Source organism: Paramisgurnus dabryanus, chromosome 12 (assembly GCF_030506205.2).
Source record: "Paramisgurnus dabryanus chromosome 12, PD_genome_1.1, whole genome shotgun sequence".
Taxonomy (NCBI): domain Eukaryota; kingdom Metazoa; phylum Chordata; class Actinopteri; order Cypriniformes; family Cobitidae; genus Paramisgurnus; species Paramisgurnus dabryanus.
In genome coordinates this window covers 34776934-34800520 of record NC_133348.1, presented here as the reverse complement: position 1 = coordinate 34800520, position 23587 = coordinate 34776934, and the positions used below count along the sequence as shown (strand labels likewise).

Sequence of the window (23587 nt, the reverse complement as noted above, 5' to 3'; positions counted from 1 at the left end):
TTCCTATGCACCAGGTCAGGGAAAGATCTATCAGAACATTTAAGTGTGTGTCTGTGCGTGCAGTAAGATTACTTCTGGTTCACTTCAGTGGTCTCTGTCGGTATATCGGAGGTGTGAATATTTATGTCACCCCTTTTGCTACCCCAGGCTTGTGTTTTAAATCATGATGACATTAAAAGACTTGTCCATGTGGTTTCACAAACACCTGAATTTGTATTTAAACATCTACAGTATGCCTGTATTCAAAGCCTAATAAACACCACAGTTGCTCTTCTTTTGAAGAAGATATCATCATCTGCACTGTCGCTGAACCACCATCCTGTATAATCTCCATGCACCAAGAGTTCATACGTCCCACTGGGCAGCAATAAGACACACTGGTGGAGCCGGAGCTGAGACCGCAATGCGGAGACCTCAGACAGGCTCTGACTTCATCTGATGGAAACAGGATTTTGCTGTTCAGAGTTTAAAACAGAGCAAAGTAACACATCTGTGGCGAACTCAGCTAGTGGCAGTATCTTTCATTGCCTTCACCAATTCTACAATTATCGTTGGCTAAATAAGACCCACATTCTTTTCATTCAGCACCGCAAGCACTGTGATGCAAGTACAATTTCTATAGGTCTATCATGCATGCTATATACTGTATACATTTCAGACCTTTCTCTATAGAAATGTTCTTCATTGCTCGAGTGTGATGGGGAACTTGAAGTCTTGACCTGCTTCGTAAAGTTAAAAGTAAAAAAGTGGCAATAGTATGGGAAAGGACAGCACACACTCTGAAAACACACAAAAATGGTATCCTAGCAACAAGAGACTTGACAGTCTCTTGCTTGCGCTGCAAAATCGACGGATTTTGAGACTTAACCTTGAGCTGCCATGAAAAGCACTTCTAACCCCCTCAAAGAGCAACTTTCATCTTTCACGCCCTTGCGAATCCCTCTGCCTATAATAATACGTTATATTTACTCTTATGTGTATTTTGGGTACAGTACCATTTTCAAAGGGTAGTCCAAATTTCTCCATCTGGGGATTAATAAAGTAATATCACATCTTATCTCATCATGACTTGAATGAGAGGTGTGTCCTTGTTAATTTTTGCAATTCAAATAATTTTTAGTGTACAGGATAGTGGTGTAAAGCTGGTTATAATAAAGAGGTCAGATTCCCTTGCAGATTTTTTTAATATCGGACCCTATAAAAAGCAATGCTTTAAAAATGTATTTATTTACGACTCGTAAAAGTAAATCAATCATGTATTAAAATGAATATCATCAATAATAATAGTAGTTGTGTGTCTTTGTCTTTTTAAAATATTCTGCTTCGAGTCTATACTTTGCTATATGTACGGTACAAATACATAAAAACTATTACATCAAAGAATTTGATAGAATTGAGCAGACTTAAAATTTTAAAATCTGCATGAAACAAACAAACTCAGGGCTCCAGACTTACTTTTTTCACTAGGAGCACAGTGGCCCCCAACTGAAAATTTTAGGGGCGCAACCAGAAAATGTAGGGGCACACGCTGTAAATCAACATTCAAACCCAATATTCACATTTCTACTAATTTCCACTGTATTACTAATAAATACTTTAATGCTAGATGCGGAAAATACAATGTGCTGTTTCAAATTCAGTGTCACATCACAAAAAAAGTCAAATTTACTGGTCGCACATGGGCGACTGGATGTAAAATTCAGTGGCACACTCTCAAATTTTGGTAGCAAAATGCCACCATTTGGTGGCAGTCTGGAGCCCTGAAACTCACAGCATTACCACTACCAGAATTAATTGCCAGGACAGGCATTTTCTCAGCTCAGCACTGCAGAGATGTGTAATGCATTTAAACTTCCAGAAGTCCATTCAAAGTTTTTTTTTTGAAGGCCTCAGCTTTGTGTGGGTGACAAAAGCAATAGGCAGATGGTCCACTGTTATATACAACACAACATTAGTTGTGAACACAGAGAGGAAGCTGCATTCTGCTTCCAAAAGCAGGAGGAGCTATAAAAAACAATTTTTGGGGACTTTAGGGAAAAAAGTTTTAAGCAGTGAGTTAAACAACACTTTTAAACAAAGCCCCAAAAGAACTCCCTACTCCCCGCTGGTCTGCACTTACACTACACTTTATGGTCCGTACTGTAAAAAAATTCCGTAGAAATTGCAGCTGGGTTGCCGGTAATTTACCGTAGAATAAAATTTATGTTTTTAACTAGCAACATTTTGTTCAAAGTTAAATGAACATTAAACATTTACAAGTCTTTGTCTTTATAGAGTAAAACTTAAAAAACAGCATCAAGCAAAACATTCTGGGAAACAAAATCTGAAGCAAAAAACAGAAAAAGGTTGATGATGACTGCTGGTTCCCAGAATGCTTTGCATGAGGTTGTTATTGTATAGTTTTATTCTGTAAAGATAAAGACTTGTTAATATTTAAAATTGATTGAACTTTGAGCAAATTCTTGCCAGTAAATTACATAAATGTAAATCTACGGTAAATTACCGGCAACCCAGCTGCAATAACATTGTAATTTCTACGGAATTTTTTTACAGTGACCTGAGAGTACGCTTAGGTCATTAAAAGATGCAATTGCTTTGAAGAAAACGAAGATATGCACAATGGAGTTCATCGTAACTATTTATGGCGTTTGACATCATGCGTGCTGTGCAGATCATTTGGCATATAACGGGGTGCCCAAGCTTGGTCCTGCAGGGCTGGTGTCCTGCAGAGTTTAGCTCCAACTCTAATCAAACACACCTGAAGCAGCTAATTAAAGTCGTACTAAAAAACTTCCAGGTAGGTGTGCTGAGGAAAGTTGGAGCTAAACTATGCAGGCACCGGCCCTCCAGAACCTAGTTTGGGCACCCCTGGCATGTGACATAGTGGAGATGCACAGATATATTGGCAATTTAACCGGTATCGGTTGATAAAAGCAATTTTTAACACTATCGATTATCGGCTGAGTGTTAAAAACAGTTTGTTTTAAAAACAGTGCTAGTTTAAAAACAGCCGATATTCATGGCCGATCAAAAGAGAACAGGAAAATGCAATGAATTTGAGATCTGTGTATAGAAAATGTAAAGAAACATTACTAGTTTAATGGTCAATATTAATGGTCATTATATGAATAAAAATAAAAAAATCTGAAAATATAATCTTAAGAATTTAGTTAATGCAAGTTAACTCTTTCCCCGCCATTGACGAGTTATCTCTTCAATTTAAAGAAAACATTTCCCTGCCAATGATGCTGAATCTGATATCAAAATTCCTTTACAAAAACGCAATTATTACACTGCTCGAAATTTTGCTCAATATTTTGTATTTTTGAAGAAACCTTTCCATATTTAAGAGGATATAAAAAGAGAACAAAAGAAGATAGGATTAAAAAAAAATTCCTGTTTTGTTTGTTTGAAAGTAGAGGGTCTGTTATTTTATTTAATATATTTGTATGTTTATATATTTCGTGAAGAAAATGTTCCTAGAATTTTTTTGTGAAACTTTGTAAAAAAAAAATCACAAAAAAATGCTAGTGGGCAACTTAAAAAAAAAGGCTGGCAGGGAATGAGTTAATATAAGCACTAAACTATTGGTATCGTCCGAGATCAGTATGAATAATTGGTATCGTAGGATGAAATGTTATAAGAGCATCTCTAAAATAAAAAGTAACATGACAGAGATTGGAGAGCAGAATGCTCCTAAAATGCTTTTAATTCTCTTTTTGGTTATTATAAACCGAATGGTCAGCCCAAGCATGCATGATGTCAAACACATCTCTGTTATCTGGGGTCGTTTGGTATATGGTGACGTACTGTGCTTGTACTGTAATTGTGCTCTGCGTATCAGAATGTTTTTACAGTGACAGCTGAATTTTTGCACTCGGGCACACCAGAGACCACCTCAGCAAGCGTACGTTTATGCTTACCACACCCTGGTACGGTAGCCAAACGAACCATACTTTGGGGGTCAAACGAGGTCAAACATACTGGTACAGTCTAGAACAGCATAGTGTACATCCTAAATTTTAATTCATCTGCATAGCAAATCTGGATCCTAAAGCAAAGCCAGATGAAGATCAGTATGGCAATTTCATCAGTGTAACATTTAAAACATCCAGAAGTCAGATTCAGCAGTAAAAGGCAAAGACACAAATGACTTTGAATATGTTTAAAAAATACTCTCTGTGCAGAATGTAGAAATAAGCTGACGATCACATGAAACGTCCCTTAAAATTGGTCTCCAAGGACATTGGGGACACTGTGATTAACCTGACACAAGGCAATGTTTCGAGTCAACAGAATTGGAATTGCTGAGTGTGTGCTCTGAAGCCAACAGTTGCCTGCCAATGTGCCACCTGACCACATAATCAACAATGTAATTACACTGTGTTTCAGTCAGCAATAAATAAACAAACTCAAATCAATGCTTTTCCACTTGGTCAAAGCTAAAAGGAGCTGTATGTACATTAGGTTTTGGACAGTACTAAATTAAAAAGCAATATAATATATTAATAGATATTTAGGAAACTTGCAAAGTTCACATATCTTAAGGGTTGGAATGTTTTTTTTTTTTGGTCTGTGAGATCCTCACAGGTAGGCTATAGTGCTGTGTTCAAAATATCGATACGACGATACATCGTCATGGGCGCCTGACGATGCGCGCATCGATACAGCACCTTCCGTATCGATTCGGATGTACTTTTGAAAGTAACATGACGAATTGCTGTTGATGCGTGATCCATATGGAAAGGACGCATGTGTCCCGCGGAGTACGTAGAGTTAAAGGTGGCAGGGTATACTTTCACTTTGCGTGTCTGTCTCGCTGGCGCACGTGTCTGCATAGTGAGCCGTGTACTCGCGCTCTCTCTCTCTCTCGCGCGCATTAAAGTCAATGAGTTCAGTATGAAAGCGCAGATATCTTAGCCTATACTACTGCAAAGGGCTTTATTAGCCATGCTCTTATAAAACAGTACTAACGCATTTGAGAAGAAACACGACAAAGATTTGCATGTGAAAAGTGTACGTCTAGAGAAGAGATACAGAGCTACTTCAAACTATAACTGTCACATTAATAATCTGATTTCTATTAAATAGTATTAAGTCTGACTGCATGTTTATAGATATATTCATAGATGTAGAATAATGAGAGACAAGAGTAAGGCACCATCTTTGTAAAACTGCTTTTAAAAAAACAAGTTAAGTACTAACTCTGGGATTTTAAATATTTCTAATAGCTAATAAATGAATGGCAAAAACACAACTGTTACAACATTGCTTATTCAATGTACAATAAACAAATAATAATACAAAATAATAATAATAATGTTACTAAATTCTGAACAAAATTAAATTCAAAATAGTCTTGTATCGTGATGCGCATCGTATCGGGACCCTTGTATCGGGATACGTATTGTATCGGGGAATTGTTGGCGATACATAGCCCTAGTAGGCTAGTGCTTTTTGTCCCTCTCTGCTATTATAGTTTATCAATACGGCCGAATGAGACGGAAGCCTCCTAGGACTTACCCGTTCAATTTAAGTAAAGAGAAGAAATTCTAAGCTTATAGAAAAGTCAGATTATTGGCAGTGATCATTTGACACCAACAAGGACATATTTATGAATAAAGACATTGATTTTGATTAATAAAACACTTAAAATCCTACTTACAGTCCCTTTAAATTAAAGCCATATCAAATACCCATAAAATTATGATATCAACACCTGCAAAACGTAACTGTAACGTCAATATTAGAGCTCTTGCCTAAAAACGCTAGCATATAGTATTAACTAGCATATAGCGCATAACTTTGTTTTATTCATTAATTAAATTAATTGAATGTGTAATTTAACGTTAGGGGCATACAGCACGACTTTAACGTCAAGAAGGGTCGCACACCGGACGAGAAGTGCAGCGCCGCTTTATGAATCTAAAAACAGAATACTGGCACACTCAGACTCAGGACGCTGGTCAAATCCCTGTCGCGCCAGAGCGCCCCTCAAAAAGTTTAACATTAAATTACATCATATTTGTTCCAAATAGTTAGCGATTAACTCTCGAATTTATTTAGTACACACAAATGTGGGTTAGGTGGGTGCAACAGCCATTTAAATTCCAAAGAAGAGAGGGCGATGCTGTGGATGTGATTTATGGCTGAATTAACACTTGCATGGGTTGGTTTGTTTGTTTGGGAATTCCCTCAGGACAAAGTTTCGCAATTAAAACATCATTTTTGTGTGCACACCTAAATCAAGTTAACCAAGTGGTATGTGCTGGTCAATTAGCTGGAGAGTTAGTAGTGTGGTTAACATAAATCATACAGGTTTGCAAATGCAACAATAATAATGCAAGAAAATTGCTTTAAAAGTTGTGTTTCAGTGATCTTTTAATTGCACAAGCCAAACTGCTATTGGTCCATGATTAATGAGTGTCTTTGTCTCCACCTACTTTGACATACAGATATCTGGTTCTTCTCTTTACTCTCAGTCCCTCACTGCTGAAAGGCTCTAAAACGTCACCCAAAGAAGAACTTCACCCTAAAAAAGGACCGTAACAAAGTAAAAATGTAAATCTTTCCAAGTCACCCCCTGAATCTCCCATAGTACATCCATCCCTGTATTACGTGTACCCCATGGAGTCTGGAGTCCCACCACTGATTCTTCTCTGCTCTATGCACTGAATTTCAATGAGCTCATGTGATGTTCACTGTCGAATGACGAGTCTCACATCTATCTCTCTATTTATTCAGGTCTTTGTGAAAGAACTCCCCATTGACAGTTAAGGAATGTGGAAAATCCTGTCTGACTTTTACTTTTGAATCAGCCATAGAGTTAATGTTGTACTATGTCTGACAGCAAACAGGAAGTTTGTTAAAGTCTTAAGATGTAATTCATCAGTCTTGTGCGTACTTGCAAAGCAAGTTTCAATGGAGCCACACTTCCTACGCAGAAGCGGCACACCCTTAAAACATGCAGAATAATTTGGGATAAAAAACAGGCCTGCAGTTATGGGACACCGTCATATTTAATTTATTGACCATTTATTTGTTTGTGTAATAACTATTTAACCTGATTTAATTCCTGCAAAGGTTCGCCTTACACTGACACAGCGTTGCTTTACAATCTGCAGTGTTTTAACTTATTGACACACACACATAAAGAACTGGCAGAGCTAGTTTAAAGGTTTTACTTTGACCCCTATTTGGGTCACCATGCTCATTGTTAAACTGGGCTGATAGTTTTACTACCAACTGACACAAAAGAAAAGTCTTTACTACATTGCAACAGCAATAGATTTCAACCTAGATTTCCAAGTCAGTTCATACTGCTGTTAACACTTTTATTATTTGTTAAAGCAGATGCAATGTCACACTTCAGAAAACATTTGTAGCCTTAACAAGTTGGAAAGTCTGGATATTATTTATATAGCCTAACTCAGAACATGTGTCGAATCTAAATCAAGCTAATTCGTTTTTTAATCGACCGCCCAAATTAAATTCTACTAACATTTTCTCTGCATTGGCTGATGCAGCTTTATTATAAATTTAGTGAACTTCTGTGAAACCTCAGTGAACTTTAGTAAAAATGTATGAATAGTGAAAATTTTGAATTAAATTTGGTGGTTCAAGTTAGTAATGGGCACAAGAACCCGAGTAATCTCCAAGTTCTTGAACATGACAATAATGATTGATCATAAAAACAATGATTGTGTGGGTTTATCATTTTTTGTGGTTGGTATTGCTGGCAATTTGAGGTCTTGACTGGTTAGCATTATAAATTAATTTGGTCCATAGTAAAACCTGGGGTGTGTTTGACTTCATGTGGGTATGTGCAGACTGATTGCCGTATGAAATTATAGTACCGCAAGAGTGAAAGCACACATCGGAAAGAAGAAGGAAAGTGACGCGGTTTTAGATGTGAAATGGCCCCAGATAAGTCTTCTTTTAAAGCTTTGTTTATACTTGACCGCCAAAACTGACATAATGGCAGAGTGGGCCGTCGTGCGCAATACCCATTTTCGTGTAGCGACGCACACTGCATTTTTTTTTTTACATTGGGAGCGGCTCCGAAAAAGACCAACCTCGAGACGATTCTGGCCTGATCAATCCATGCGAAAACAATGCACTCTTTTTTTAAAGTAAAGTATGTAAAGTTTACTAGTTAAAACAAGAATTAATTTGAATACGATTGAGAATTATTGGCTTATATTTGAATAACGCAATAAATCCATTTTTACAAATTTCGGTAAAAACGTGTTTTCTATACCAGGAAAGTGACAAGATGAAAACCACTATTTTCTGTTACAAACTTTCACATAGCATCTTTAGGTTATAAAAACATAAAAAATTCAAATCCATAACTTGATTTTCAAAGTTTTATTATAAAAAAAAATATTTTTTCCACAAAATGCAAGTTTTTTTTTTTTCAAAATTCTATAAATCTATTCAATCAATGTATTGCATTCATTTTTGCCATTTTATATTCATTAAGTTGAACAGTTGTACACACTGATTAAAAAACTAAAAACTAATGGCATTAATCAAAAAACTTACTTTGTCATATTAGGAACACTGTCATTGCTGCACGGTTATACTTGACGTCGTCGCTTAACATTTTTCACAGAGATCAGCTGTGATTCTCGTTGACTTTGAGTAAAATAATGGAAAGTTTTTCATAAGATCCCCTGGGGTCAATGTGTTAGCACGAGAGAAGCTAGATGCTGTTGGGAGAACAAGTGATCGTCTCCCGAGTGCCTCTTGCGTAAATTATTAGATGTTGATGGCTTACGTTTCTTTCCCGTCACAGAAAACCATCACAGGTTTATCAATGCTATTAAAGTATTATTTTGTTTTTGTTTCTTATTGATCACGAAGTACAAAGTAGATGAGGAAAACTAGGACTCTGTGTACTTAACGCGATGCCATTGTTTGTTTACATTGCGTGAATGGTGCGCTGTGATTTGTGGAGCGGATTTATTGCATTCTGGAGAAAAGGAGGAGTGGCGTTTATTGCGTTTTGGGAAAAAAGGGAGAAAAGATGACAGAATAACACGGCGGATATTGGATTTTGCGTAAAATTAAGAATTTACTTTTAAATACTGACCTGATATAATACTGATTTTGGCAGTAACTCATTTTTTTCAAAAATGGCATTTATTGCATTTTGGAACCAAACTCTTCATTTGTATTCACACATATAATAACTGCAGGGATACATTTCAGCATACTTTGCTTAACAAGACCACCTTCAGTTCAGTTGCTGCAGGGCCATTTCACATAAGCCCCATAAGCTAAGAGTCTTCAAATCCTGATTTTCAAATCCATTCCAGAACAACACACAATGCAATACTGACTGTCCTTCCTGGTGTCTTCATGGACCCCTATTGGTATGTAAGCTCAGATAACATCTCCTGAGTGCCATTTAGTCTACCTTTAGTCTATCTATTGGCCCATAGTTAAAGCAGGTATGAAAGAACAGAAACATGTTACTGCCAAAAGTTACTATAATTGTTGCTATTAATCATATACTTAGGAGAACAACAACTGATACAACACAGTTGTTTTGAACATTGATACTGATCCATTCATATTCAGATTGACAGTGATTATAAAAAAGCCTATTAACATTGCATTTCAGCTTTTTTGTGTATACTTTTTCAAGGTTTGAAGAACGGTTTATTTTGTTTTGTGCTGCGAAATAACTCTGCTTTCTGTTCACTTAAACCACAGATATTGTCTTGTTTTTGAAATACTTTCAAAATCTAATTTACAATCAAAATCTAAACAATGTAAAAAAATGTTGTGTCACAGAAACCATTGTATGATATGAAAGGAATGTAGCACTACATCCTGTCTGTGTCTTCACCTTTGAAACATGATGCATCTGGAAACCTTTAGAAATCTCTATTATGTTAGTGTAAACCAGTGTTATTCTTAATGATAATGATCAAATAAATATACTAGTCAACATTTCAAGTGGATCAAAACCTTTCATAAAAGTTAAGTCTTAATACCAATATCCAATACCCATTCTTGTCTTTTGATAACTTTGGTGAACGTTTCTGATCTACTTCAAATGTTGACTAGCGGTTTTTTTGATTTTTAATTGCGATTTACAGCTAGAAAATAAAATCACACAAATAAAAAAACTCTGTTTTATATGTCACAATTTTGCCAACCCGCATCTATAAAATGAACAGACAAAACCATTATAAAATTTGTTTTAGCTATTAGTAGCCCATTATGTTATTTAAATGGTCAACATTTTCTGAAGCCTTTCCATTTGTTAAAAAAACTGTTTAATGGAAAGTGCCAGTAATGCAGCACAGCTTGTAACTGAACTTTATGATGAAATATGAACCTGTCTCCTGTTATTACTGCAGCACCATCTGTGTATTGGGACATCCAGTGGCACAAGTGACCGATGAGACCCCTTTAAGAGGACAGACAGTGGCCACACACACACACACACACACACACACACACACACACACACACACACTTCCCATCCCATCTTCACTCGTTTATCACTTTGTGGCTTTTAGCATGCTTCAGGAATCCCTGTGGAATCTAGATTACACCATGGGTTCCCTTAAGAAGTCTTATTCAATAAGTGCACACCGCAAACTTAATCCAGACCACACATACTGACTTCCATTAAAAACATATCATTGATCAGTACTACTGACAGTCATCAATGATCAAAGTAGACCACCATATGTGCAACGCATAATGCGGACGACAACGGCTCAAAACTGATGAATCTGATGAATCCTGTCAAAAATTTTCTTTATGCAATATATTTTTAAAGCATGATCTTTGCAGCTTTCTGAACATAAAGGGGCGGTTTCCCGGACAGGGATTAGACTAGTCCTAGACTAAAATGTATGTTAGAGCTGTCCAAACTGAAAACAACTTGCACTGACATATCTTAGAATACATCAGTGCCTTTTGTTTTGCCTTAAATTGCACACAGGTAATGTTTTAGTAAAGCATTTTTGTTAAAACTAGATATATTTCCTAATTAAACTAAGACCTAGTCCCGGTTTAAGATAATCCCGGTCTGGGAAACCACCCCAAAAGAGCCAATATGAGACCTACAAACTTTACAGTGGTTTATACAAATGAAGTTATAAACAGCGACATCACATTTCACAGCAGGTTGGTTGGTGTACTGTACATTAGGGCTTTGCAATTAATCGTTTCAATTTTTGATTCAAACAATTATAAAAACAAGATAATTATTGTGCGATAAAAATATAAATCATATGCAGCTGGACAAATGTGTTTGTAAAGGTTAAATAAATGTTTTCAAAGTCATTTGGTATGTAATCGTGTTAAATAATTGATTATCATTTTTTTTTTTACCAAAATCATCGTGATTATGATTTTGCCCATATTCGTGTAGCCCTACTGTACATTGACAAGTAGTGTTGTCAAAAGTACTGGCACTCTTGTAAACAATAAAAATATTGATACCAGAGAGATTTTCAAGACGGTACTAATGCGCTGCCTGACAGGTGTTAAAATGTTTGTATTTGTAATAGAGCAGGAAAAATGTTTGGTTACAAAACGTGTCAGAAACTTTTTTTGTAATGATCCAAAAGTCTATGGGAAAAATGAATGGACTTTTTGTGAGGGGACCGGTTTTTCACTAACTTTCAGGTTGACCTACAAAATCCCAGCAGCACTCTATAGTATTATTAATTGAATAATTCTTATCAAATTTCACCGCAGCTGACATAGTGATAAGTAAATCTTCATAATAACATGGATACAAATCGTTTGGTATTAGCTGCATATATGATAAAATAAATATTTGTGAGACATTAAAGTCTCAGAATTTTTGTAAGCCAATATTGGCAGAGATGCTGTGATTTATTTGTGCTTTTAAACAAGGGGCCATGGACTCTTTATTATATTTACATCACCTCACAAAACTCAAATAGTGTTCTTAAGGGGTGTTCAATTTCCATTACACAAACTTAACTAAATATTTGGCGTGACTATTTTTGCAATATTTTAAAATATATTAATTAATTTCCCACACCTTGGGGTGGTTTCCCGGACAGAGATTAGCTTAAGCCAGGACTAGACTTAGTTTAATTATGAAATATAACTAGTTTAAACAAACATGCCTTAAAATCATTACTTGTGTGCATTTTGAGGCCAAACTAAGGGCACTGATGTATTTTAAGATATGTCAGTGCAAGATGTTTTCAGCTTGGACAGCTCTTACATTTATTTTAGTCTAGGACTAATCTAATCCCTGTCCGGGAAACCGCCCCCTTATGTACTAAACACTCGCACATACATGTTCTAAACGACAAAAACAACTTTTGATTTCACAGCGTTTTAGATAATAAGTAAAGACTGAAGAACATATGCAAATTAAGATTGTCAGCTGTACTCACTATTGAGTCCATTTGGGATACTCCTGTGAAGATGTGGATTGGATAGATCATCCATGGATCGCCTTATGGTGCCAATCTTGTTCTCTACAGCCTTGTGTATATGATGATGATGATGATGGTCTGGGCTACCAGCACTTCCACCGCTGGATGTACTGCTCCCATCACCAACATCTCGAACATTGCCAGAACCTCCATTCAGGTTGCTGAGGCTGGACTGACTGTCGATGGAGCTCCTAGATCCCGCTCCATTCCTATCTTCATCCAACATCAGTATTATCTCCTTAAGTTCCACATTCTCCTGTAAAATGCTCTCCTGGCTGGTCTCCAGCTCCTTAAGTTTTTGCTGATAGGCGCTCACCTCCTTCCATATGGTATTTGCTGTATACCTCCCAAACCTTTGCCATTCCCTCGACAGCTTCTTACCTTTCTGCCTATCATCGTCCAGAAAGCAGCACAGTTCCCTGAGCTCCTGGCTGTCATCCTGCAGTTTCTGGTTGATTTCTTTTAGGTTACGAATCTCATGCAGGTGCACCTGCAGTCTGCGGTTGATGTCTTTCATCATGTTGCCATGTTCCAGCATCAGGTTCATCTTCTCACTGTCGACCCTTCTCAGTCTTTTGATCAAGTCCTCTTTGCTCCATCTTAGCAGTTCATCGTCAGAGATCTTGCTCAGGTCATCTTTAGGGCAATGTTTTGCCATCATGGTTCTCAGAGAGAGGCAGTTTCAGAGGGAAATATTCAATACTGATCTAACATGGTGCAGTGTTTCAATATCAGCAGCGAAACGCAACGTAAAGTCTCGTTTAAAATCATTTATGTATTACACTACGCTGAGGAATTCCTTTTAGGAAAATGGAAGGTAGAGCACGAGCCGAATTGTATTCCGGACAAATTTATTTTCAAATCAACATCTTAAAAACGCCTCACTTACCAAGAACTTCGAAATCATGCTTGTATTTATAAATCCGAAAATAGACGCGATATGTAAATCCAGGAGTATCCTCAAGACGCGCGTGATCGTACAGGTTTCAAAAGCGATATTAAAAGATAACTATACAACGCATATGATTAATAAAATAAACGCATTTATTTTAACCAGAAACGACATTTAAGCGATTGATGGGAATTCTCACATATGTAAATGCAGAGTCTCATGGACAGCTATGGCGTGAAACGATCCGAGCGCGAGCGGACTTGAGCAGGTACAGAGATGAGAGGCAGAACAGCAGGAGCTGCCCTCTTAAAGAGACAGAGTCCGCATTCCTGAATTCTTCAATGAACGAAACATTTTATCTCATTTCATCTACCTGTCTGTCGGTCTGCCTGCCTGCCTGTCCGTTTGGTCTGTCTGTATATCTACCTATCTAACTACATTGCAAAGTTTATATTTGGTTGAAATAAAAAGTACACATCTTTGACAAGGTCTGTTTAAAGAAATTGCAGTTTTTACATTTTACAGCACGATCTGAGAGTTTTTAATCAGTATCAACCAAAAACAATCAATTATTATTTAAACATTTTTAAAGTCCATTTACTGCAAGCTAAAGTGTTTACTAGTAAATGAATATAGATAGTAAACGTAACCACGTTATTCCTCTGTGAAGTGGCTTAGGTGTTGTGTAAGCCAGGTGCATAGTCTCTGAACTATTAAAATAACTTAAAAGTATTTATAACTTTCAGCTTTAACTAAAACAAAAACATAAGCAAGGTAAAGTAAGATTTAACAAAAAAATATATATATGTATGCACCACAGACAGTTTATGTCGTCGTTGATGAATTTAGGCCTAAAAATAATTCAGCAAAAACCTGAGAAATAGCTTGAGACACTTGAGAAATAGCTAACTGTTATGTTGGACCATATATTTGGTTTGTTTTCAGTTTTATCTTTGTCCATTACAATGCATTATTAAATATAATTAAAATAATTATAATTATAAATTTTAAAATTGTTAACCCCCACAATTTCTGGATGATGCAGAGTGTTCTAACAGTTATTTTTGTTGCTATCGCACATTGCCATCTCGTGGACAAAAATATATTTACATCCGGGGCATTACAGTCTGTTTTCTCTACTCCTCTACTTTGCCGTGCCGAAAACGTCGACAAATTACTCGTAAACATTTATTTTCAAACTTTTTTGGGGGCTTATTATTGAGAGAAAGATAAACTGTTGCTTTTGTAATGGTCAATAGGTGCCTATAAGATTTTAGAACAATAATTTAAAAGCATTTCTTTAAGCCATTTAGCACGTAACTTTATAAGCAAATAAAATACCTCACTATATTGAACACATAACCAAAACGATGAATGTTCCGAGGTTGAAATTATACCAATAGTACAGTACAACTTCCTATTTTTTTTAACGGCGTCTACATCTGGCTCCATAGCTCAGTGGTTAGAGCACTGGTCTTGTAAACCAGGGGTCGCGAGTTCGATCCTCGCTGGGGCCTGTGAATGAAATGTGAATTATTTCAATTATTTATTTTCATCTTAACGTCATTTCTTATAAAAGATAATAATGTTCCTTTAAAACTAAACATTGTTGTTCTAGGATAACCACGAAAGTCAGAATGAATGTTTTAATCTAAAGACTAACATTAGTATTTCATATCATGTTTTTATATCTCTGATTAAGATAAAATACTCTCTGATTAAATACACAATAAATGCATTAAATTTATAAAATGATGCATTAATTCAAAATGAATACTCATGTGTAATGCGACTATCTTATTTTCAGTTATGTATTTCATATTGAGGCCTTTTCAACAAACATTTCAGAGATTTCCAGTTAAGAAGTGTTTTATTATGATGTTAAACTACAGTAATTAATTTCCTATTTAAATTGATCTTTACATAACAGATCTACCTCTAGCCTCCATTTGTGGCTACAATAGAAATGTCTTTGTATCCATCTGTCTGTCTAAATATCTACATTTACAGACATTGACAAAACAATGTAAATATAAAGAATAAGCATGCAGTTATCTAGTGTTTTTAAATCATATAAGCATTAAAGGTGGAAAATCGCTGTGTATTGGTGGGTTAAACAAAAAACAAAATAGCATATTGCAAACAGAAAAAGTGTATATCAAGAGGTAAAAACCAGAAGATGACATTTGGGGTGAAATGGAGATATTAATACATATATATCTTCTACTGCCAAAACGACACATGCGAATTTCTAATCAATTTAGAGTTATAAAAGATAAAAATTAGTACCGAAAGTCAGATCAAACCATAGTAGTTTATTTGTTCTGGCCCTCCTGTAAAGTTGGTGAAATGTCACTTACGCCCCTCTGGTTCTCACCCCATCATTATTAGGCTGTTAAAAATCCATTCAGATTAATGTCTGAAAAGTGCATGTTAGTAGACTGTCAAGTACAGGAGGTCTAGAACATGTCCTCTGTACAATGTTTAAGGTTGCAAATAACTCCACTAAGGGGGCGCAGAAATCCTGTGTCTTTAATGCCAAAAGACTGTCCAGGAACCAGACTGAATTCAAATCTCTGAAGCAGTTTGGCAAGCACAACTTTTGCCTCCATCTGTAAGAGAACGGATGGTCATTACACAAATCTGCAAACCCTGTTATCTAAGGAATAATTGACAACAGCCCACTGAATTATTAAAAAATAATGCACACCAAAGGTGGTAATGGGGCATGATGCAAAGCTGAGCATTAGAAACATTATTCATTATTCTGCTTATACCACGGTTACCACAGACATTGCACTGCTGATAATTTAAGACATTTGAAAAGTCAGGTGTGCGTTTATCGAAAAACAATACAGACCCAGGGAACATTTGTCAACCAATCCGAATAAAGCATTTAACAGCCCCGTGGTAAAAGGATAAGATAAAGTTCAAGTGTGTGTATGTGTGCGCATGTGTGTGTTTCATCACCTGTGAGAAGGCCTGCCCTAAACAGGATCGGGGTCCAAGTGCAAATGGGTAGTAGCAGTAATAAGGCCTTAAAAAGAAAACAAAAATGGTGGTTAACAGATAAAAAAAAAATATCATGGATGTTAAAAGTGGAAAACAAATGAATAATTGATTAATAAACAAATTATTCATAATAGCAGAAACAGTGTGGAAATTTGACTGATTACTTACTTTGGGGCATTTACATCAAATCTCTCAGGATCAAACTTCAGAGGATCTTTAAAAAACTTTTCCATTCTTGATGAGACATAGGAACTGAACTGTTAACAAAAATAGTAGTAGTAAAAAACAGTTTTGAATATAGTAGCCATGTGTATGTGTATGAATGTATTCATTTTAAAACAAACTTTTTATTTTATGACCCACTTAAATAGGTATATTCTATCCTGGGACCCACCAACATATTTTTAAAGGTAAATATGAGGAAACACACTTTTTGTCTTTTATTATTTAGGTTTAATTTTCCTTATGTCTTTTTTTTATAAAATGTATGCTTTTACACTATCAAAATACCCTACAGTATTTTATCAAAATCATTTGTCATTACTAGTCATTCACTGCAACAACCAAGTGACTTTGTACGACCCACCTGATCCCACTGTGTGACCCACTAATGGGTCCCGACCCATAGTTTGAAAACTGGTCTAGAGAGGACTGTAATTGGAGGACTATAATATTTTGTTACATTTGTAGTGCTATTAAGTGCTTTTGTCACTTAGAACTTCAGAGTATAGGTCATAAAGTATATAAAACTCAAAATACTGCCTGAAATAAAAGAGATCATATGTAGGGCTGTCACAATGATTAAATAATCATCTCATCGCGATTGTTTGACCTCATCGTGATGATTTCAGATCACCGTAATGATTGCACATCTCTTAAAAATACACAAGGGGGAGCAGCAGCGCCTAAATGAGACAGTATCAGATGGCGCTCTTTAACTGACAGTGTAACACAATACATCCCAAAGCCATTCAATACAGTGGGAAAAAGAGCAGTAAAAGAAATGCTGCAAAATTTTGATTAGCAGTATGAACTGCCAAGTAAAACATACATTTCCAAAACAGCAATTTCAAATTTAGGGAAATTAACAAAGATATTGGACTTCCTGCTTTCAATGATGCAAAATGATGATTTATACATCATTGAAAGAAGGAAGTGCAACACTGAAATCTGTATTTCTCCGGTCTCAGCGGCAACTGAGGAAATGATGCACGACCATTCAAAAACATGACTGGGGTTCTAACTATACTAAGCTTAATGAAAATGGGTGTGTACCTTTAAGGCCTGTTATGGTATACCGTATTTTCCGGACTATAAGTCGCACCGATCAAAAACATATATAAGTCGCAGACTATATGTGGCATTTATTTATAAAATTATTTCACAAAATCTGCGCCAAAGAACAGACATTTAATCTGGAGAGGCAAGTTATTCAACTAAGCAATAGCACACAGAACAGCAGGTTGAATAGATGTTCGTACGTAATCGTAACATTATCAGTTCTTACACGATAAAACAATATCATACAGAACTTACCTGGAAGGCTGAAGAGTAAAAATTAATTGAACAAGCCACCGAGCATCAAGTTTGCGGACTCGTCATTCCACATCACTGAATCCACTGAATTACATAAAATACTGGAGCAGAATATAGTGGACTCTCGCGGCTGTAGACGGTAATGGTCTCTCTTGCTTCATAAATGTCAAAATTTATTAATACAGACTTACAATAAGGTGCTCCTGAGAATAAGACGCAGCACCAGCCAAAATATGAAAAAAAATGTAACTCATAGTCCGGAAAATACGGTAGTTTGTTTAATTTGACTGCATTTCTATTTTCAGTTATTTTCAAAAACTTTATTGTGATTATTTCTTATGAAGAATTTTCAGTTTTTAAAAAGATATATTCATTAAATAATTCAATTTAAATTTCATTTAAATAATCACAACAATGTGTTAAAATTATTTCCAAATTTCGTAATTGTGACAGCCCTAATCATATGTGAAGAATACTCACAACAGCAGAGCATCCTCCTGGGATTTTCAGTCCATTTATAATCATGTCCTCAGGCAGCAAGCGAGACGTTGCTGGGGCAGTGGGGTACAGTCGCAGGGTTTCCTTCAACACCTATGACATTATTGAGCAAAAAACACCATGACCATTCAACACACTTCATGACTGACCAGGTGCTTCCTAAAGTAATATAAATATGTGCCTGTCAATGGACCAACCTGAGACAGGTAAGAGAGTTTTCCCAGGTCTTCATATAAAATTTCCTTTTTCATTCCAAGGACTTCATCCACCTCTGCTTTAGCTCTTGGAATTAAATAATATTTAACTGTTAAACCATTGTGTTACCACAACTTGATGAACATTGTCATAAATAATTCACACTGGAACATTATTACAGAAAATATAAATTGTCTTAATATGTTTTACCGTTTGTATATCTCAGGGTGTCGCCCTAATTCCATGATTGCAAATGAAATCTGATTGGCTGTTGTCTCTTGCCCTGCAGAGAAATTAAGTGTCAGTTAATATAGCTTTAAGTTTCCAGACACCAAACAAACAATAATAACTCACCTGCGATAAAGAAAGTGACAAAATTGTCCAGCATTAGCTCATGATCTTCTGAATTGTTAGCTTTTTCCTCCTCTACAGCAAAAACAAAGTGTTACAGAAGATGTCTATGTAAAAAAGCATTTAATGTTTCAGTCAGTGATGACTCTCATACCAGCTGTTTTGAGGATTTGAGAGAGAATGTCTTTAGGGACATCTTCACCATTTTCCACTGCTGTCTTCCTGTCTTGTATCCATTTCTCTCCGGTTCTACGTAAGAGTTCAGCTGCATCTTTAATCTGTTGCACCATCTTCCAGTTCTTAGGGTTGAGCTGAAGTTTCACAAATGCAAAAGTTTCTAATCAAACAGAAGGATCTTTAATAATATTAAAATCTCTTACCCTAAATAAAGGATCCCTGTGATTATACACCATGCCTTTCAAACACAGCTCTATTGCAGTCTGGAAGGGGGAGTCAGTGTCGTTCAACATATTCAAATCAACACCAAAAGCCACCTGTGAATAAAGACACAATAAAGTGTTTGTTTTCCATTAAGGGGACTTCCCCCTAAAATGTATATAAATGCAATGTAGGGCTACTGTAAATCAGACTTGGTGACTGCAGCGCCTAGGCTCTGATTTGAAGATTACTGCTCGAGGAAATCCAAGTCTCCTGGTCTTCACTAAAAAATGTTTCCAACACAGTACAAATAAATACAACTACAGAGAGACTGTGGATCAGAGGAAACCTTGGTAATGATATCAAGTGTGACACAGTTGACCAGGTCATGCATGACAACAGGAGTTTTCCCATCAGCGTTTTCCTCCAGTTTGTCCATGAGGCGTTCTGACATCTCATTAAACGTGCCCATCAGACCTCGCAGGTATCTGATGAAGAACATATCATCAGCTATACTGCACAAGCGAGCATTTCAATGTCTTACAGATGTTGTGTATTTGACTTACGAGCTGCTGAAGGCCGGATCCATGATGCGCCGCTGCCTGTACCAGGCATCATGATCCACAGACGTCACCAGACCGTTTCCCAGGAACCTGAGGAGATTTAAATGATGTGACTTAATCAGTCTCAGCAAAACCTATTTCACTCATATTTGAAACATAGATAAAGGGCTGTTAATTAAATATTTAAAGTCATTAATAAATAAAAGATACAGAAATAAAACAAACAGTATTTTGACCTATTTTCCCACTTTTTTGTAATGTCTAAAAATAAGGACTTAAAGCATTAAAATAAGTCCAAAGGTGAGCAAATCCTGGAAATTTGTTTTTAGCAATTCATCACACTTTAATTTAAGGTAAACATTCATTTCTCTCCTCTATTTTCCCCCTTTAGTTAAGTTCCTGTTTCTTACCCTTCCTGTTTACAACCAAGCAAAGATAAAGCTCACCTTTTCCCAAACAAGCTAAAGAGGGTTTTGTAGACAAGGGGATCTTTAGGATACTTGGGTGACATCATGATTGTCTGCAATAAAGGGACAGATATTTTGATTAGTTTTTTTTGGGGGGGGGGGGTTCGATTACAAACATGAATAAGGGTTAACCTTTTACCTTTGTAGCTTCAGGGCAATAAATCACGATCACAGCATAATGGAAGGTGTTCAGTCTGTACACAGGACCGTATTTTTCTGCCCTTTAAAACAGAAACACAGGCACTAAGCATCATTTGACCAGATAGAAAATATTTCAGTATGTCTGAAATTTACATTTCACTCAAATAAAAAACAGGTCTGCTACTTGACACAACAAAGCCTGGTATCATTAACATCACTGTGTACATCAAAACAACATTGTGATTAAAGACTGATTCCAAAAGAATGCATTTAAAATCAAATGTTTACTTTTTTTACATTTTGGCTCCAGCTATGAGATCAAAGGTGGGCCAAAGCAATGTACCTGGTCGGCCAATTTGTATGGTGGTTAAGATAAGGATCAAAATAATTACACCTAAAATTTTTATAAAGTAAGGCCTACACTCTTTTTTACATTCCAACTGTTATTTAAAATGAATCTCACATTTCTACTGATATAACGAGTAACATTATGATGCATTTTATATTTCTTTTTTTTTTTGTTGAGTTTTGACCCAGAAAAACCTTGTCGCTATGGATCTCATCATCACACTAAAATTTTCACCACTTTTAACTTTTGTTTGTGTCCGTGTGTGATATTTCTATCTGCTTGGCACCGAAAACCATGCATCGTCTTCCCTGAAACTTGTTTGGTGGCAAAATTCTGTCCATGCGGTGGAGGCTTGAAAATAATCCAGGTTATAAAGTAATTTTTAAATTACACGTGAAGCAACTTTAGATAGGTGTCCTGAGTTTGTCACACCACAGACAAAATGTGTTATTAACCGGCCAACAAAGATTTGAATGATTAAAAAAAACAGCAAGTCAATAAAATAAGTCATAAAAATCTTGCCAAAAGAAGAAAATAATATATTGTTGATATGAATATTTCATGATTGTTTTGTGGGGCCAGGCCAGGGTGGGCAAAGGTCCTGTCTGGGAGGGTAAGGCCCACCCCCTGTAGATGTGGAGTCGGGCCAGGTACTGCCCCAGTGACAGCTTGACCATTTTTTTCTGACAGTGTGCAATGACATTAAATATCCAATGTATTTTTGATTGATAAACTGTTTTCTTTTGTAGCAATACCTTACATATTCTATTGTGTTTTAAGGCTTAGTTTAAGACTTTAAACTATTTTAAGACAAATAATAGTTTAAATGAAAGCCAGAAGTGTTGCCTGTGACAGTGCATTCCTGCTCCAAGTGACTGTTGTGTGACTGTGTGCGTGTGTACAGGTTTTTATACATTGTGTTATTCAAATTTCGTTACAATAATAGCAGAAGTCCTAAACACCTTCATGTTGACAACCGGCCAAGTAGCCATACAAAATTGTTTATTTGAACATGTAAAAATGCATAAAGGTTTCTGTACAGGTTAGGTTTAAGGGTTAGAATTAGATTGTTCAGAATATGTGTGTATGAAAAGTCACCCTTATACAGCAGAAAAATATTTAAATATTTTTAAAAATAATTTTTAACATAAATATATATAAAAAATGGCCAAAAATATATTTGATTAAATATATTTAGAAATGTTTTTTAAATAATATATTTTTTGGCCATTTTTTATATTTTGAAATATTTTTTTAAATAAATATATTTTGAAGTCCCATTGGAAGATAAAGGTTTGTATGTTACAAGCCTGTAGGCTATATAACAGGTTTGAAAAGGTTAAAATTAAATATAAATTTTCAACTGCAAAAATATACTTTATAATATAATTTTATATTTTATACTTTACAAAGTTTTTTGCCATATGGGTTGTACATATTTAAAACATATTTTTGGCCAGATAATTTTTTTGCCGTATATGCCAAAATAAAAGCAAACAGGTGTGTGTGCGCGTGCGTGTACTAGTTTGACGTATTTTATTTGGACTCAATGTTCTGATTATGTAGTGTGCAAATTGAGGTTTCAAGTCGCCCTACTTTCTCCCCGGCTGTCCCTATTCAAATCGACCGGAAGAATAACCAAAGCATTGTGCAACTTGTTGCAGTTGAAATAGCCCATATAACACAAGAACACAAGTGATAAAGCAAAAGTAAAAAGCTTTCAACTTACCAGTTCAGTAAAATATTGTGCATGATGTTGTCCGACGTAGGTGCTTTAATAAAAGTTGTATGTCCCAGTAAAAAACTATAAAGAATACAGCCGTCAAGTTAGTTTATCTTAACTTTGACATAACCATATATTTGACATAAAACACAATGCACTAGCGTTCATAACATTTCTTACTTATCCCTTGGAGGTCCAGGTATATGATCATATTTCTGATGAACATGTCTAACATACAGACAATATGCTACAAATGCGATTAAAGCAACACAAAGCACGTAAAACATAAGAGATGTGAGCCATCCTTCGATCTCATGAAGAAGTGTCATGGTCGCGTCTTGAATCCGGTACACTTATACTTCTGCTTTACCTCGATTAAGACACTTTAAAATACTGGACACTCAAATAAATATTTGAGACTTTTATGTCTTTAGGTCTCCCGCATTTCCGGGTATCCGCCTGAAAATGTTTTGGACTGGTTTGGACGAAAGAGGGTGGTCCTTTTCCCATGGCCTTAGCCAGAGAATTCTAGGACCCTAAAAAACAGCGCACAGCCCACATATCGTGTTGTGTAGCCTATTCTCAAAGGGTGAACGACACATTGATTTTACACATTTAAATATATAAACTACCAGAAGTTTAGGATTACTTATTTATGCAACTTTCCAACACAATGTTGGAAAACACGTTGTTTTATATGGAGTATAATGTAACCTGATATATGGATTACTTAGAAAATAACAAAACAGATTAAATAAATGCAAATAACGATTTTTCTAAACATCATAAAGTTAAAAGTGAAACATTCAAATATTTCATCATCAATGCCATTAATGAAACATTTTTTAAAGTCTTGTACAATAATTCAACACAAACGAATCAAGTAATACAAAATACAGTAAATTATTAAATGAGACCCTGCCTGTAAAACCCAGCAAAGTAATCTTTTGGTCATTTATTTGGTCAAATAAAATAAAAATCAACCAAGTCTGAATAGATGAAGATTATTGGGTACTGCATAATAGACTAAAGC

At 35.8% G+C, this 23587-nt stretch overlaps 2 protein-coding genes and 1 non-coding gene across 4 annotated transcripts in view; 1 reads left to right on the top strand and 2 right to left on the bottom strand.

Moving 5' to 3' along the window:
* The window catches only part of ccdc85cb (coiled-coil domain containing 85C, b), a 63276-nt gene extending 49630 nt beyond the window's left edge, over window positions 1–13646 (bottom strand). The window contains exon 1 of one of the 2 annotated variants that reach the window (XM_065268923.2): window positions 12408–13646. In XM_065268923.2, coding sequence (XP_065124995.1) covers window positions 12408–13110 — 703 coding nt within the window. In that variant the 5' untranslated portion in view covers window positions 13111–13646. The remainder of the gene's footprint in view (window positions 1–12407) is intronic. The other variant, XM_065268922.2, reaches the window with a different exon arrangement.
* A 1139-nt stretch (window positions 13647–14785) lies between these two features.
* On the top strand, window positions 14786–14858 carry trnat-ugu (transfer RNA threonine (anticodon UGU)). Its single transcript has one exon. It is a non-coding gene; the product is annotated as a tRNA-Thr (tRNA).
* A 334-nt stretch (window positions 14859–15192) lies between these two features.
* On the bottom strand, window positions 15193–23081 carry LOC135750146 (cholesterol 24-hydroxylase-like). The gene is made up of 15 exons (XM_065268920.2): window positions 22735–23081; window positions 22561–22635; window positions 20481–20562; window positions 20321–20394; window positions 19878–19964; window positions 19661–19799; window positions 19314–19427; window positions 19088–19244; window positions 18937–19008; window positions 18793–18865; window positions 18585–18669; window positions 18370–18480; window positions 16522–16610; window positions 16312–16378; window positions 15193–15953 (listed from the first exon to the last, which is right to left on the bottom strand). The coding sequence occupies exons 1-15, from the start codon at window positions 22881–22883 to the stop codon at window positions 15801–15803; spliced, it is 1527 nt and encodes a 508-aa protein (XP_065124992.1). The 5' UTR covers window positions 22884–23081; the 3' UTR covers window positions 15193–15800.
* Window positions 23082–23587: the final 506 nt, after the last annotated feature.

Bases quoted from the DNA above. Each gene is read 5' to 3' on its own strand.
- LOC135750146 (XM_065268920.2), bottom strand. From the start codon at position 22,883: ATGACACTTCTTCATGAGATCGAAGGATGGCTCACATCTCTTATGTTT. The intron at 22,636-22,734 runs GTAAGAAATGTT...TATTCTTTATAG, and splicing joins CCTGGACCTCCAAGGGATAA to TTTTTTACTGGGACATACAA. The intron at 19,428-19,660 runs GTTTCCTCTGAT...CTTTATTCACAG, and splicing joins CACTTGATATCATTACCAAG to GTGGCTTTTGGTGTTGATTT.